This window comes from Oncorhynchus mykiss, chromosome 25, assembly GCF_057628025.1.
Source record: "Oncorhynchus mykiss isolate SJ-2025 chromosome 25, ASM5762802v1, whole genome shotgun sequence".
Taxonomy (NCBI): domain Eukaryota; kingdom Metazoa; phylum Chordata; class Actinopteri; order Salmoniformes; family Salmonidae; genus Oncorhynchus; species Oncorhynchus mykiss.
In genome coordinates this window covers 38552856-38569236 of record NC_143046.1, presented here as the reverse complement: position 1 = coordinate 38569236, position 16381 = coordinate 38552856, and the positions used below count along the sequence as shown (strand labels likewise).

The 16381-nt window shown below is 42.3% G+C and overlaps 1 protein-coding gene across 1 annotated transcript in view; it reads left to right on the top strand.

The window, feature by feature from the left end:
• The window catches only part of LOC110505128 (platelet-derived growth factor C), an 88587-nt gene that overhangs the window by 29726 nt on the left and 42480 nt on the right, over positions 1-16381 (top strand). Inside the window, exon 2 of the mRNA XM_021584116.3 lies at positions 4949-5144. Within this exon, the coding sequence (XP_021439791.3) occupies positions 4949-5144 (196 nt within the window). The remainder of the gene's footprint in view (positions 1-4948; positions 5145-16381) is intronic.

Below are 16381 nucleotides of genomic sequence, written 5' to 3'. Positions count from 1 at the left end.
ACAGGCTTTCTAGAATGTGACATTCATGATATAAAAATGAAAACATGAGAATTTAGTAATGTTACAGCAAAGCCAGATTAGTTTTTTTCTTCTTCAAATCTCACTTTCCATTGTGATAGGACACATACACCAAGTCCAGTGGGTGCCTTTTTACATTGGGTGGGTGGGTGTGTGTGCATGCTCTTGAGTGTGATTGTGCATGTGAATGCAGAGTGCAACTACCTACTTAAGTGTTGTGGACTGTGACTGTAGGTAATTGTACATTAGTGTGGGTGTCCCTTCATGTCCCTCAGTGTGTGCGTTCATGTGAGCACTTACTCACTGTCCTCTGTTTTGGCAATCGAAAAGTTAATGTTTAAAGTGTTAGTGTTAGCATAGGCCCAAATGGTTTACCAAGTAATGTGTCAACAAAGTACAATGGTAGCACTGTGTGTGTGTATACAGTTGAAGTCGGAAGTTTACATACACTTTAGCCAAATACATTTAAACTCAGTTTTTCACAATTCCTGAAATTTAATCATAGTCCAAATTCCCTGTTTTAGGTCAGTTAGGCTCACCAGTTTATTTTAATAATGTGAAATGTCAGAATAATAGTAGAGAGAATGACCTATTTCAGCTTTTATTTCTTTCATCACATTCCCAGTGGGTCAGAAGTTTATATTCACTCAATTTAGTATTTGGTAGTACTGCCTTTAAATTGTTTAACTTGGGTCAAACATTTTGGGTAGCCTTCCACAAGCGTCCCACAATAAGTTGGGTGACTTTTGGCCCATTCCCCTTGACAGAGCTGGTGTAACAGAGTCAGGTTTGTAGGCCTCCTTGCTCGCACACGCTTTTTCAGTTCTGCCCACAAATGTTCTATAGGCTTGAGGTCAGGGCATTGTGATGGCCACTCCAATACCTTGACTTTGTTGTCCTTAAGCCCTTTTGCCACAACTTTGCAAGTATGCTTGGGGTCATTGTCCATTTGGAAGACCCATTTGCGACCAAGCTTTAACTTCCTGACTGATGTCTTGAGATGTTGCTTCAATATATCCACATCATTTTCCATTCTCATGATGCCATCTATTTTGTGAAGTGCACCAGTCCCTACTGCAGCAAAGCATTCCCACAACATGATGCTGCCATCCCCTTGCTTCACGGTTGGGATTGTGGTGTTCGGCTTGCAAACCTCCTCCTTTTCCTCCAAACATAACGATGGTCATTATGGCCAAACAGTTCTATTTTTTGTTTCGTCAGACCAGAGGACATTTCTCCAAAAAGTATGATATTTCTCCCAATGTGCAGTTCTAAACCGTAGTCTGGCTTTTTTATGGCGGTTTTGGAGCAGTGGCTTCTACTTTGCTGAGCGGCCTGAAAAAGCGTGTGCGAGCAAGGAGGCCTACAAACCTGACTCCGTTACACCAGCTCTGTCTGGCGGAATGGGCCAAAATTCACCCAGATTATTGTGGGAAGTTTGTGGAAGGCTACCCAGAACGTTTGACCCAAGTTACACAATGTTAAAGGCAGTGCTACCACATACTAATCGAGTGAATGTAAACCTCTGACCCACTGGGAATGTGATGAAAGAAATAAAAGCTGAAATAAATCATTTTTTCTACTACTATTTTGACATTTCACATTTTTAATATGAAGTGGTGATCCTAACTGACCTAAGAAATAGAATTTTGACTAGGATTAAATGTCTGGAATTGTGAAAAACTGAGTTTAAATGTATTTGGCTAAGGTGTAAGTAAACTTCCGACTTCAACTGTGTGTATGTATATTCATGTATTTGTCCAGACCACACTGTGACTGTACCATCAGTGGGCTACCGGCAAACGCATCCGATGACATTTGCACCTGCAAATAGAACTTGATTTCTATGATATATCAGACTGTCGATTTAAGAAGTTTAACATGCAACATAATATCCATTTTGATTTTGTGGACAGAGTAGGATATAACTTTTTCTTCCCACGTGTATAAAAACCTTTTTATCAGAGCATAACCTTTTCTCTCCTTCCCTCTCTCACTGACAGTAAGGCCAGATTGTAATTTAATAAAAAGGCATTCCATTCAGCATTTAGCTGATTTTCCCCAAGGAATTATGTTTGGGAATGGTTCCCAAATGCATGTGTCTATTTTTAATTGCAACAAGTATGTTTTTAAAGGAGGTTGGTTGTTCTCCACCTACATTAAAACCATGTGTATCCTACTATTCTTAATGTGCCGCTTGTACTGTATATCTGAGGTCGTATTTTCACAATCATTATGTACTTAATGACCCTCTGTTTCCCGCACTGTAATACGAAGGTAATTCAAGACATGCCATTGTGATGGAAAGCCTTAACAGGATTAAAGAGCCTATCGGCTGGCTGGTTTTATAGCTGTTAGTGGTCTAGCCAACCAATGACTAGCAAGTGAGCAGTCAATCAAATGGGCCCAATGATGCCGTTACTTGCACCTCCAGATGAAATGAGCTATAAATCCTTTTTTTTTTTATTGACATCAAAGACATCAAAGACATCAAATAAAAGTTGGCTGAAGCAACAAGGATGATCTGTTTATCTCTGACTGAGAACATAAGGTGTTTTGTCTTCTGGAAGAGGTGTATCTGAGGTGTACAGCCATGAAATACTGCTTGAAGGGTAATAGGCTCTTTTGTCTGGAATGATATTGCACAAAATGTCCGTTTTCTATCTCCGGGAGAGTGAAAGAATAATTTTGCTGCAACAGCTTGCCTACCCAAACAAGGTGGCTTTTCTTTTTCCTCGCTGTGGTTGGTGTTAGAAGCCAAGTTTTTTTTTTTTTACTTCTGTGAAAGAACCGGCTTCATTGAGAAGTCTTGACATGCGACCGTTCCTTATAATTTGTGTCTTACGTAATTCTCTCCCTTTCCTAGCTGGCGTGCCACCAACCCTAAATGGAAACATCAAAATCTTTTGACGGTGTCTGTGTTATCTCACCAAGCTGTGTCATCCCAATTATTTATCTCATATTTGTGGTCGACAAGCACTGCATTTCGTGCCAGATGTACAACTTGTGTCACAGTGGGTCAAATCGAGTTGCATCTTGGATCAGACACTTACGCACAATGTCTTTCTGTTGTCGACGACTCCCTTGGTCAGCAATGTTGTCCAGACAACGCAGTCAGCGCTCGGGGGAAAACTCCCTGCTATTGCGACCTGTAATAGTGATCTGGGGTCATCTGACCAACACTGGCAGAAACCACTGTGTTATAGATGTATAGTCTACCCTTCCTTGTTAAATCATGCTAACATGGCAAGATTTGTGAGATGGTTCTGCACAGTCTCCCTTTGCCTGACTCTTGATTAGAGAATGGAAATGCTATCCTGTGCAATTAAAATCCAATTGTTCATCTGGAAAAGCTTAATTTCCTCTTATTCCTCAAAGCTGCCTGTTTTAAAGCCAATCTCCCTGATACATCTATATGTGACATCATAACGACACTGTTTCTTAGGAGATTGGTTCAGCTCGCTATTATTGTCGTGGTGGGAGGCAGGCAGTGAATTTTGGGCCGGTAGGCTGGAAAACAGACAAATTATTGACAGTGTATTGTCCTTGAGTTGACAGGCCCTGATGGAGAGAGGGAGTGTAGAGGGGCAGCGTGAAGGTTGTGATTTAAGACCCCTTGGCTGCAGGTCCCGGGGGAAACCGGCCCGTTGTGCGTAGCTCGTTAAGTCCATCCAGGAGTTTATGGAGACAAGATGCTGAATCATAGTGTATTGTAGCTGTAATTTTTTTTTAAAGGAACCGCTGACAGCTGTGAGAGATTTGTGCAAACGATAGTGTCAAAGGTTTTGGGGAAGCTTTGAGATGGGTTTTTTTCTCTGCTGTGGTTGTAAAAGTCACTCAAATACTTTGCCCCTATAGGGAAGGACACGTGCTTCTTGAGGCAACACTTGATCTTTTGTCAAATGGTAGTGTGCAGGCAATTTATTTATTTCACAAAATAAATTAAGCTTAATAGATATTGTGATGTTCAGTGTTTAGGCAGGGGCAGTGGACTGATGCTTTACTGTGCCGAATGGCAAACTGGAACAATTATTTTGGCCCACTCAAATAAGTGACCCTGCTTTAGTGTTTTGCCCCTCTGACCATTCAATGTTTTAACAGTTGTTTTCTTTCTTCGATTAACAAAAGTAGATTATTTGTCAGACAGAGACTATAGTGAGAATGACATTGCAAGCAGACCTTACATGTTTCATACTTGCACTCTTACCAGCAGAAACCAACTTCTTGTGAGTAAAAACTTAGTGTGTGTGGTGATTCCTTTGAGGATTATTGCATTGATCCACAGCAACTCTGAAACGGTGCTGCGTTGGCAGAACATAAAACCGTGTCCACATTTCAACACAGAGGTCTCATAACCATTTATTAAGTTATACTTTTATTACTCCACTGTATTACTTTTAAAATATTATCAGAGGCTCTGACGATCAATATTTAATGAAGATGCAATTTAGCTGGTAACTCATAGCCTCTGTCGAATAAATGATTCTTTATCAGTTCGGTGTTCGCATATTTAGCCTGGCAGAACAGTCTGTGCATTCTTCCTTTTTCCTCAGAGATATTTTTACTTACTTCTGTATCGTCATGACTTTTTTCTGTGTTTACATTGTATTATATTGGAGGTTGTGAGGCTTCCACCCCATTTGCATTTCCCAAAAATGGATACAAGGTTTATTGTTATAAGTATGGCATTTCATTATTCCAATACATCGCCATCCAAAAAGTTTATTTTTTTTCTTAGCCTTGTGCATCAGTAGGTTTCTACCATGTCCTGAAATGGCCAACATCTTTAATAAACCACAATTACAATGCCAGCAGGGATGAAGTTCACCATCCCTATTCATCTTTACACAATCTTTCATCTTATCTCAAACAACTCTTCTACCAATGTAAATATAATATAAAAGTAACATTTCCCAAATATCTTTCCAAGGAGTCCAAGATTCCCAGCATGAGAAGATCATCCCCGTCACAGGAGAGGGAGTGATCCATAGTCCGGACTTCCCACTCACCTACCCCAGGAGTACCGTGTTGGTCTGGAGACTAGTGGCCTCCAATGACAACATGAGAATCCAGTTATCCTTCGACGAGAGGTTTGGCCTGGAAGACCCAGAGGATGGAATATGCAAGTAAGATCATAAGCAAAAACACATATGAAATGTGCATATAACATATTGTGAGTACAACTAAGATTTATATTACAAATGCAACATATAGACAACATAGCTACACTATATATAGAAAAGGATGTGGACACCCCTTCAAATGAGTGGTTTTGGCTATTTTGGCCACACCCGTTGCTGACAGGTGTATAAAATAGAGCACGCAGCCATGCAATCTCCATAGACAAACATTGGCAGTAGAATGGCCTTATTGAAGAGCTCATTGACTTTCACCACCTTTCCAGCAAGTCAGTTCGTCAAATCTCTGCCCTGCTTGAGCTGCCTCGGGCAAATGTAAGTGCTGTTATTGTGAAGTAGAAACGATTGTTCTGCCCTCACAATATGTGTAAGTATAAAGCTTGGCAGACAGCTTATAACTCCCAATAAAGACCCCAGAGGCAGGAGTACCCTTTTTTTATGTTTAGTGAGATGATTTTTGCAAAACTGTAAAGTACAGAATAAAGAAAATATTATTAGAAAATGATTTGTACACATTAATACATAAATGCGTACACAAAGAATAGACTTCTGCATGAACCATCACGAGCTAACAATACAATAGGTCTAGCTAGTCAACATGACATTGCAGAAAGGATGACAATTTACCTGACTGGAAAAGTGCCACAAAATTACTAAAACAGCAATACACATATTAAAAAATAATTACAACTGTATCATCTTGTAACATAGAGATACCTAGGCACTCACATTAGCCAGATACACAACAATATAAAGTAAAGGAAGCTAAGTTGTATGTCAAAAAGATAGGAGAATACATTAGGTGTTAGCATGTTAGCTATGGCGATTAGTTAGCACACTTTAGCTTAGCATCATTGCATCCCTAAAGCCTAGAATAAACTTTTAAAAATGTTAATCTTCTAGAAAGCACAGCTTGAATGAACAAAAGCATGTACTAATAACTCAAAAACCAAAGGTGCCTACTCAAAGACTTATCTTTATCAAAGGCCTAGTAGGTAAGTAAGATGAAGCTTATCTGTATGTTTCCGTTGGAATGAGCTCTGAACACGAAGTTGCTTGATTTAAAGCTTCGGTACCCACGTTTGCCACTAGATGACAGAGTAGCGCAATAGAGCACTATAATACTATGTATAGATAACTATATGTCTATCAGAACAGTTCTCACTTAGTTTAAATGCACTGTAAAGTCCATGGAGAATAAGAACACCTCCTCCCAGCTGCCCACTGCACTGAGGATAGGGAACTCTGTCACCACCGATAAGTCCACTATAGTTGAGAATTTCAATAAGCATTTTTCTACGGCTGGCCATGCTTTCCACCTGGCTACCCCTACCCCGGTCAACTGCACTGTACCCCCCACAGCAACTCGCCCAAGCCTTCCGCATTTCTCCTTCTCCCAAATCCAGTCAGCTGATGTTCTGAAAGAGCTGCAAAATCTGGACCCCTACATATTTAGCCGGGCAAGACAATCTGGACCCTTTCTTTCTAAAATTATCTGCCGAAATTATTGCAACCCCTATTAATAGCCTGTTCAACCTCTCTTTCATGTCACCTGAGATTCCCAAAGATTGGAAAGCAGCTGCGGTCATCCCCCTCTTCAAAGGGGGGGACACTCTTGACCCAAACTTCTACAGACCTACTGTATATCTATCCTACCCTGCTTTTCTAAGGTCTTCGAAAGCCAAGTCAACAAACAGATTACCGACCATTTCGAATCCCACGCACCTTCTCCGCTATGCAATCTGGTTTCAGAGGCTGTCATGGGTGCACCTCAGCCACGATCAACATCCTAAACGATATCTTAACCACCATTGATAAGAAACAATACTGTGCAGCTGTATTCATTGCCCTGGCCAAGGCTTTCGACTCTGTCAATCAGCACATCCTCATCAGCAGACTCAATAGCCTTGGTTTCTCAAATGATTGCCTTGTCTGGTTCAACAACTACTTCTCTGATAGAGTTCAGTGTGTCAAATCGGAGGGCTTGTTGTCCGGGCCTCTGGCAGTCTCTATGGAGGTGCCGCAGGGTTCAATTCTCGGGCCGACTCTCTTCTCTGTATACATCAATGATGTCGCTCTTTGATCCACCTCTACGCAGACGACACCATTCTGTATACATCTGGCCCTTCTTTGGACACCTTGTTAACTAACCTCCAGATGAGCTTCAATGCCATACAACTCTTCAACTGCTCTTAAATGCAAGTAAAACTAAATGCATGCTCTTCAACCGATCGCTGCTCGCACCCGCCCAGCATCACTACTCTGGATGGTTCAGAGTTAGAATATGTGGAAAACTTCAAATACATAGGTGTCAGGTTAGACTGTGAACTCTCCTTCCAGACTCACATTAAACATCTCCGATCCAAAATTAAATCTAGAATCGGCATCCTATTTCACAACAAAGCATCCTTCACTTGTGCTGCCAAACATACCCTTGTAAAACTGACCATCCTACCAATCCTCGACTTCGGCGATGTCATTTACAAAATAGCCTCAAACTCTAATCAACAAATTGAATGCTGTATATCACAGTGCCATTCGTATATGGTATATCTCACTGGTCACCCCCAAAGCCAATTCCTCATTTGGTCGTCTTTCCTTCCAGTTCTCTGCTGTCAATGACTGGAACGAACTGCAAAAATCTCTGAAGCTGGAGACTCATATCTCCCTCACTAGCTTTAAGCACAAGCTGTCAGAGCAGCTCACAGATCACTGCACATGTACATAGCCCATCTGTACATAGCCCATCGAAATACCTCATCCCCATACTGTATATTATTTATTTATCTTGCTCCTTTGCACCCCAGCATCTCTACTTGCACATTCATCCTCTGCACGTTCTACCATTCCAGTTTTTAATTGCTATATTGTAATTGCTTACTGGCCTATTTATTGCCTTACCTCCCTTATCCTACCTCATTTGCACAAGCTGTATATATACTTTTTCTATTGTATTATTGATTGTATGCTTGTTTATTCCATGTGTAACTCTGCGTTGTTGTATGTGTCGAACTGCTTTGCTTTTTCTAGGCCAGGTCGCAGTTGCAAATGGGAACTTGTTCTCAACTAAACCTACCTGGTTAAAAAAAGGTGAAATAAAATAACTTTTATATCACTTTTTTGATGAGTAGGACGATTTTGGAGACAGGTCTGAAGTACACCTTAAGGGTGCCCTGTTTCATGGCTTTGACTTCAACCTTTCAAACTTTTGTCACTGCTGGGTACAGTTTTGACGATGAGTCCAACAGGCCATTCGTTTCTGTGGACCTGAGTGTCCTTCAGTAAGATGACATCTCCAACTTGCCGGTTCGATTTGCCAACTTGCCTTTTTCTGTGTGACTGGAGTGTCACCAGGTATTCTTGTCTCCATCTCCAAAATGTGCCTTCGAGACTGTGAACTTGTTTCCATTGCTTGCTGTAGAGATCGTTGAGGTCGAAGTCGCCTGGGGGTGCTGCTGTTTTATTCTTCTGTGTCAGCAGCATTGCAGGTGTCAGGACTGCTGGCATTTCCAGATCTGTAGACACTGGAACTAAGGATTGAGCCTTCATGATGGCTATGACTTCAGCCATTAGTGTGGTGAGAACTGTGTGTTCCAAGAGCATGTCATCCAAAATGAGATGAGCGACTCCCAACGACCTCTCCCAAGCTCCTCCCATATGCGACACATGAGGAGGATAGAAGGTCCCTGTGCATCCTTGATCTTGACTGTAAGTACTCAGAGACCTGAGTGGAGTTGCTTCGCAGGTCCTCGGATAGAGAAGAATCTTCTCAAAGCGTTGTTGAAGCTGGTGGTAGACAGACTCAATCAACTTGATGTGTATCGCTCTTGTACTCATGCAGGAGAACATAATAGCCTAGCGTTTACTCTCTGCGCTACTTCCTCTAGTCCGGTGAGAGGTGAAGTTCCAGGGTCCGAAGATATCCAGTCCAACATGAGTGAATGGTGAAGCTGAGGTAAGTCTGTCTGCGTCTTTTGGCGTTCCAGTTTTCCTCTGAGTTTCCTGCAGGTTACACACTTATAGACCACATTGGATACCAATGTTTTACTTCCAGTGTTCCACAATCCAGATGACTGGACTACGCCCTGGTGTGCAACTTGCTCATTGTAATATCTTACCAACAGATTGGCGATGTGGTGGTTCTTGGGGATGATGAGGGGGTGTTTCTCTTCCCACGTCATATCAACTGCTGATGTGCAGCCTACCATTCCCATCAACCCGTCTTCATCAATGATGGAGTTCAGATGACCACTTTTTTTTTCTTTTTTTTTCTTTCTTGGTGATGTCTGTTGTGAGTTACCTGATTTAGTTTTCTTGGAAGACTTCTTGCTGTATGCATCTGATGGTGGTTTTGGCTGGTGCAAGATGGTGCTGTTGCACTTGTCACTGTTATTAGCCCTAGAGAAGGATTTGGCCAGGTGTATGAGCTTTGCTGTTGCTTGGGTGAGCGGCTTCCAGCTGGAGAATCGTTCAATCCTGTGTGAGCCAAGCTGGCCTTCAATCGCTTTGGTAGTGGCGGCCTCCAACCAGCTCTGTGGTCCCTTGGCGCAGTGTTGTGTTAACCAGTCTCGCCTTGACCTGGATGCTGTTAGCGCAAGTGCTAAGGAATGTTGTGCGTCCATTGTGTAGCACGTTTGTTTTATGAAAGCTCACTTTCGTTAGCTTGTGAGCTCCGTCCAGACATGCTTAACTCCCCGATGATGACCCAGCCTAGGTCTAGACATTGCGCGTAGTGTGCATTGTGCGGCCCATTGTACTCATCTCTGGTTTTGTGCATTCTCAGTAGATCTCTTACAGCAATCCCCCCTCCTGCTTGGGTCTGGGAAGAGTACTGGAATCTTGTCTGTGACTGGCTTCAGATGAGGGTGATGACGTGCAACTTCAGGTGAGGGGGTTCTCTACTCTGTCATCTGGCATCATGTCCAATTCTATGTGAGTGGTGAGAGTGAGCTGTGTCTTGCCGTCCATTGACTCGATGATGTAGTTGCTTCCGCTCCTCCCAGATATCTCCACAACTGCTGAAGGTGTCTTCAGAGTGTATGGAGCGGAATTGCCTCGGACAGCAAAGAGGTCGAAGAACTTGGTTCTTGCTAAAGACTTGTTACTTTGTTTGTCTCAGACAGTGTACGTTCTGAACGCCTTTCTCTGCGGCCTGCGGGATACACTTTGTCTTAGCATATCTTGGAGCATGACCTAGAGCTGAATGCATCTACACAGATCTCAGTGCACTTTGAGGTTACTGCAAGTGTTGCACTCTCCTCTTGCTTTCCGCCATGATTTTCCTTGGTAGCGGAGTTTTCTGTTCTCCATGAAGCTGGCCCCGGATGCAGCGTGGATGGATGTCTATCACTGTCACATTCTTTGCACAGCACCCCTTTCCCACCATCTTTTGCGAGATGACTGGTTGAAGCACAGCATCTGTAAAATGTGGTTGTCCTTGAGACTAGACTTAAGCTTTATCTAGTATCTTGCTCCTGAAACTGCAGCATTTTCTCATCGGATGATGATTGTTGTGCAACAACACTGCCTGGGTCCTCAACTTTCTTCCCTGAGAGTCTGGTTGGCTTCAGACTCAGATGAGACTTCTGTCGTCCTTATGGACACTGGCGTTCTGTGTTTTGTTGTGCTTCGTAGGTTGTTTCTCAGTCTTTGAAGAGCTATAGCCTCATGTTCAAGAAGGCAAAGCTTGGAACATTGTGTGGCTTTGCTTGGTTTAGGATGAACTTGGCAAAGAAGGAAAAAGGTGGGAATGCAACCCCATTTATCTTCCTTGTATTTTGACGCTGTAGGAAGCTTCTCTATGATAGGATTGACTCCAGCTCTAGAAGCAGGTCCCCAAGCTCTCAACTTCTGGTTGTCTTTGTTTGTTATCCTCAGAAATCTTCAATTTTCTTCAGAAGTGCGCCTTCAATTTCTTCAGGTGAACCATAGGAGTCTTCAATTCTCTACCATACAAGTGTGTGCCCTGCTGTTGCGTTGTGTACATGCACCTATTTTATTCTCTTGGCCTGCTCAGATGACTCAGCCATTTGGAGAGTAGGTCCAGCTCTTCTCTGGTTGTCAGATTTATGTCCTGGGTGCTACTAAGGAAGGATGGTTTCCAGGCCCAATAGTTTTCTGGATGGTCGTCAAACTTCAGAAGGCCAGAACTCACCATTTTCACAACGTATCAGGTACTTGGTTACATCTTTAGCTCCTGAAGTACTGTCTGGGTGAATCCTCTCTGTGGCTGGCGAGACGGCAGGTGGGCTTGGTTGGACCCTCTTTTGTTATGTGGTTGTTCTCCTACATTGATAATCTCTCCTCTATAGTGTGTAATCGTGTTCTGAAGTGGAGAGATTATGTCGGTGTTATGATGGTTTCCTGTAGGACTGACAGGTCCCTGCTTGACTTTTCACATCGGAGGTCTGTTTCTGTATTGTAGCGTCTGACTGTATCAATGTTGACCACTGCTAACTTGACCTGCGATGGTCTCAATGGCTTTGTGTCACGAGGCCGTTGAGCAGTGTCAACACAATCTCACACTCAATTTGTACAAAAAGTATTTCAGCAGATATTGTGTGTCTAGTGAACAATGGATACGCAACAATGGGGTAACGTATAGAATTAGTCTCTACGGTTGTGATCAAGCCTTACATCAACGTTTCCTGAAGCTGAATGGAAAGTGCTATTCCCTGACCAGTTATTCAGAAGAAAACCCTCTGTATAATTTACAAAAGTTAACTTACTAGTGTGGACCCAAAACAAACACATTTTACACATTTACAAACGACCTGTTTTTCATTACAACCATGGTGTTCTTTTGTTAATGAAGCTTATATCGAATACCCTGACAATGATCCACATCATATGAGTAGACAAATGATGTAAGTTGATTTTTCTGGATAACACACTATCCTTTTTTAGGATGTAAACGAGCAACATGAATTACTATTGATCCATTCTGTTCTGATCTAATGAGATGTAGGATTTTCTACGGCCTAGAATCGAGGATTTTCCCAGTCATGAAGGACGAAGCTAGGCCCCTGTTTGTTCTCATAGGCAAAAACTGAACTCAAGTATGTCAGACTCTCCTATACCACTTTACCCAACATGTTATATTCCAGAGGTTGTAAATAAACCCTTTTAAGGTGGTATGACTTGTATCATTATTATAGGGCTGTGAAACCCATAGCCGAATGGCTTCAGACTAAGCATTTCTCATTGGAAATTGCTGCTGACATTGAACATAGCTTAGGGTATTTAATTAATTTCAGACTCCCCTATAACACCATTCATAACATCTTATAACCCATAGGTTCTAAATTAAGCTTTTTTAAGCTGATATAACTGCTTCAGACTGAGCATTTCTCATCATTTACACTACCTTTCAAAAGTTTGGGGTCACTTAGAAATGTCCTTGTTTTCCATGAAAACATACATGAAATTAGTTGCAAAATGAATAGGAAATAGAGTCAAGACGTTGACTACGTTATAAATAATGATTTTTAATTGAAATAATAATTGTGTTCTTCAAACTTTTTTCTTTTCGTCAAAGAATCCTCCATTTGCAGCAATTACAGCCTTGCAGACCTTTGGCATTCAAGTTGCCAATTTGTTGAGGTAATCTGAAGAGATTTCACCCCATGCTTCCTGAAGCACCTCCCACAATTTGGATTGACTTGATGGGCACTTATGTACCATACGGTCAAGCTGCTCCCACAACAGCTCAATAGGGTAGAGATCCGGTGACTGTACTGGCTGAATACCAGCTGACTGCTTCTTCCCTAAATAGTTATTGCATAGTTTGGAGCTGTGCTTTGGGTCATTGTCCTGTTGTAGGAGGAAATTGGCTCCAATTTAAGCACTGTCCACAAGGTATGGCATTGCAAAATGGAGTGATAGCCTTCCTTCTTCAAGATCCCTTTTACCGTACAAATCCACCATCAAAGCACCCCCAGACCATCACATTGCCTCCACCATGCTTGGTGGCGTCAAGCACTCCTCCAGCATCTTTTTGTTTTTTCTGCGTCTCACCAATGTTTATTCTTTGTGTTCCAAACACCTCAAACTTAGATTTGTCGGTTTATAACACTTATTTCCAATCTTCCTCTGTCCAGTGTCTGTTGTTTTGCCCATCGTAATCTTTTTTTTTTATTGGCCAGTCTGAGATTTGGCTTTTACTTTGCAACTCTGCCTAGAAGGCCAGCATCCCGGAGTCGCCTCATCACTGTTGACGTTGAAACTGTTTTTTTTGCCGATACTATTTCATGAAGCTGCCAGTTGAGGACTTGAGGCGTCTGTTTCTCAAACTAGACACTAATGTACTTGTCTTCTTGCTCAGTTGTGCACCGGGGCCTCCCACACAAGTGGGTCAGAAGTTTACATGCATTACATTAAGTTGACTATGCCTTTAATGAACAGCTTGCTAAAAGCTTCTGATAGGCTACTTGAAAAAAATTGTGTCAATTGGAGGTGTACCTGTAAATGTATTTTGAGGCCTACCTTCAAACTCAGTGCTTCTTTGCTTGACATCATGGCAAAGTCAAAAGAAATCAGCTAAGATCTCAGAAAATAAATTGTAGACCTCCACAAGTCTGGTTCATCCTTGGGAGCAATTTCCAAATGCCTGAAGGTACCAGGTTCATTTGTACAAACTGTAGTACGCAAGTATAAACACCATGGGACCACACAGCCGTCATACCGCTCACGAAGGAGACGTGTTCTGTCTCCTAGAGATGAAAGTACTTTGGTGCAAAAAGTGAAAATCAATCCCAGAACAACAGCAAAGGACCTTGTGTAGATGCTGAAGGAAATGGGTACAGAAGTATCTATATCCACAGTAAAATGAGTCCCATATCGACAACCTGAAAGGCCGCTCAGCAAGGAAGAAGCCACTGGTACAACAATCGTACTTTTTGGAGAAATGTCCTCTGGTCTGATGAAACAAAAATAGAACTGTTTGACCATCGTTATGTTTGGAGGAAAAGTGTGACGCTTGCAAGCTGAAGAACACCATCCAACTGTGAAGAACGGGGGTGGCAGCATCATGTTGTGGGGGTGCAGGTGGGACTGGTGCACTTCACAAAATAGATGGCATCATGATGATGGAAAATGATGTGGTTATATTGAAGCAGTATCTCAAGACATCAGTCAGGAAGTTAAGGCTTGGTCTCAAATGGGTCTTCCAAATGGACAATGACCTCAAGTCACTTCCAAAGTTGTGGCAAAATGGCTTAAGGACAACAAAGTCAAGGTATTGGCCTTGCCATCACAATCCCTGACCTCAAGCCTATAGAACATTTGTGGGCAGAACTGAAAAAGTATGTGCGAGCAAGGAGGCCTACAAACCTGACTCAGTTACACCATCTCTGTCAGGAGGAATGTTTAAAATTCACCCAACTTATTGTGGGAAGCTTGTGGAAGGCTAACTGAAACGCTTGACCCAAGTTAAACAATTTAAAGGCAATGCTACCAAATATTAATTGAGTGTATGTAAACTTCTGACCCACTGGGAATGGTGAAAGAAATTAAAGCTGAAAAATCATTCTCTCTACTATTTTTCTGACGTTTCACATTAAAATAAAGTGGTGATCCTATCTGACCTAAGACAGCTAATTTTTACTAGGATTACATGTCAGGAATTGTGAAACTGAGTTTAAATGTATTTGGCTAAGGTGTATGTAAACTTCCGACTTCAACTGTATATTAAATAAATATTTTGTTTATAAATAAACATTTATTAAAATAAATGTTAAATGTGGGACAAAAAAATCTTATTCCGAAAATTGCCCCCCCCCCCACCTATAAATTACCTATGAATCAAGTTGCATCAAAATGTGTCTTTTCACACAAATTAAGCCGCACAAAAACGCAAGAAATCTACAGAAATACTTTTGCACTAATTGTGAGGCAGTGTACATACTCACGGGTGCATTGAGTTGCGCTGAGAGGTGCCATCTGGGTTTCTATCAGATGTTGTGGCTCTCTGTTTTCTTCATCGGCAGGTGCTTAGAGAACCTGGGCTTCAGCTATGGCTGCTATTGCAGCTTTCTCCGCTTGAGAATGTAAGTGTGCCTTTACCTCTGCTTTTCTTTACAACCTCACGTATGCTCTTGTGGCTGAATGCTGCGGGGACTTGCTTCCAATGTTCCAACATCTAGTGTTAAACGTGTTCCCAGAAGAGTGGAGGCTGTTATAGCAGCAAAGGGTGGACCAACTCCATATCAATGCCCATGTTTTTGGAATGAGATGTCCAACAAGCAGGTGTCCACATACTTTTGGTCATGTAGTATATGTCTGCATGATTTGTTTCGCCTGATGGATGCCATTTAATCACTAGTTTTAAATACAGGATGTAAAATGACTGATGTAGTATACTGCAACTATGCAGAATGTAGGCCTATACTTTGTAACTCTATTTACAGTGGTAATAGTTTACCTCGTCTTTCTCTTTGCTTTAGCCAGCTCGGACACTCCCCAGTTCAGTTAGCATGCAGAGGCTATGCCCGGGGAGCATGACATGTTGCTGTGTGGTGGGCCATTTTTAAAGATTTATAGTCAAACCGGGCCCATTTGTGAAATTGCCTTTTTCCCCATGTGGCTGCTGATAAATATCGAAAAGCACAGCGACCGAATGATTTGTTTTGCCAAGGCTGCCGCAGCCATACGCCATGGGCACATATTTTGTCGGCGGCGAGTTCCCTGCGGACGCGCCGTGTGATTGTGCAAAATGATCGGAGGTCTTAGACCCCCCCCCTATTTGATTTAATACCTCCTTTTCAATTACCGGCTATCTTTGTCTCTGTTACTATTCATTAGGACCAGCAGTGCTGAACCGGTCTGTGATCGATTTCCTTCATGTATTATACCTAGCGTCCCGATACCAATACAGCAGGTCTGACTTGTCCTGTAGAAGGGACAGAGGACAGAGAGTGGCTGGCTATTGTTGGAGAGTCACCTGATTGCAGTTAAGACGTATGACATGACAATGCCTCAGCCAGCCAGATCCCCAGAGATGTGTAGTCATACTCAGGCTGATCCTAGATCATCTCTCCCTGCCACAGCCCTTAATCTCACCTAGGATATGATGACATAAAAGGCCAAGCTTATTCTGCCGTCAGAAGAACCATCCGGAGGTTTCAGTCCTGGTAATTTGACCCCACGTTCAGCCATCTTGGGTGGGTGGATGTATTTTGATGAGTGGGGTCACTGTGGTGTCTGATGCCCAAGAGGAGGAGTCCCAC